This window comes from Batrachochytrium dendrobatidis, assembly GCF_000203795.2.
Source record: "Batrachochytrium dendrobatidis JAM81 unplaced genomic scaffold BATDEscaffold_24, whole genome shotgun sequence".
NCBI classification, from domain to species: Eukaryota; Fungi; Chytridiomycota; class Chytridiomycetes; order Rhizophydiales; genus Batrachochytrium; species Batrachochytrium dendrobatidis.
Genome location: NW_006281121.1, coordinates 20,200 through 21,195, shown reverse-complemented (window position 1 = coordinate 21,195; position 996 = coordinate 20,200). Strand labels below are relative to the sequence as shown.

Sequence of the window (996 nt, the reverse complement as noted above, 5' to 3'; positions counted from 1 at the left end):
TGACCAAGACAATGTGCCCTTGGTTGATCCTGCAAACATCATCTATGACGGATGTGACGATCTTGCCATTCGCGTTGTTCGACAAGGATCGCTACTGCGCAAAGAAGGTGTGTTTAAACGATCCTATCGGCCCGTCAATGCTGTCCTGTCCACTTCTGGATATCTGCATACTCTGCCACCACTTTCATCAACACCCATAGGAGCTACGCATTCTGACACTTCATCTGCAGGCGGTCCATTTTCTCCTACTGGCAACAAACCGGATTTTTCGGCTGATTTCATACTTGAAATGCCTGAGCTGACGCTTGATTTGGCAGAATACACCTTGCTTCCACTTAATCTTGGCGATAAAGATCACAAAGACATTGTTTTTGTTGGGAAAAACTCGGGTATGTTTGGACGAGATATCAAACACAAATTCAAGGGGAAAACCATGGTTGAAAGTGCGGATTGGTGGACTGCAATCAATGAACATATGAAACAGATGGGAACACGGACTTTGGTTGGAACACCCACTACACAGCACTCAAAACCAGCTTTTGCTGGTACTGCTCCTTTACCAAAAGAAGGTGCAGATGGATCGACCGGACTTTCTCAACGCGCTGCTGCATCTGTAGCTACTGCGAATGCTCCATCGACGTCTCTTCAAGCTCGATTGGGAGCCGTTGTAAGTCATAGCAAATCCGATACGATTCATGCTACTTCTGGTACACGACCAGTGAGTATGCCTGCACCGCCTCTACCTGGTTGACCCAAAAGTACTATTGTACCTACATTGAGACCCAAATCTGAATCGCTTATCGACGAATCATTTGATGATTTGCCTAGTAGGAGAGATTCGTTATCACCTCCGATTTCTTTTACAACTACTTCAAATGATCAAATTCCTACACCTGCTCATGTAGCTGATTTTGCTTCATTTCCACCTCCCGACACGAATGACAAGACCGAGGTGGGCAATGTATCTGCTTTATCATTAAGTGAGCAAATGGAAAT

At 45.3% G+C, this 996-nt stretch overlaps 1 protein-coding gene across 1 annotated transcript in view; it reads left to right on the top strand.

The window, feature by feature from the left end:
* The window catches only part of BATDEDRAFT_28730 (uncharacterized protein), a gene marked incomplete at both ends in the record, with an annotated part of 1,462 nt that extends 711 nt beyond the window's left edge, over window positions 1–751 (top strand). The window contains one exon of the mRNA XM_006683108.1: window positions 9–751. Coding sequence (XP_006683171.1) covers window positions 9–751 — 743 coding nt within the window. The remainder of the gene's footprint in view (window positions 1–8) is intronic.
* Between the last annotated feature and the right edge of the window lie 245 nt (window positions 752–996).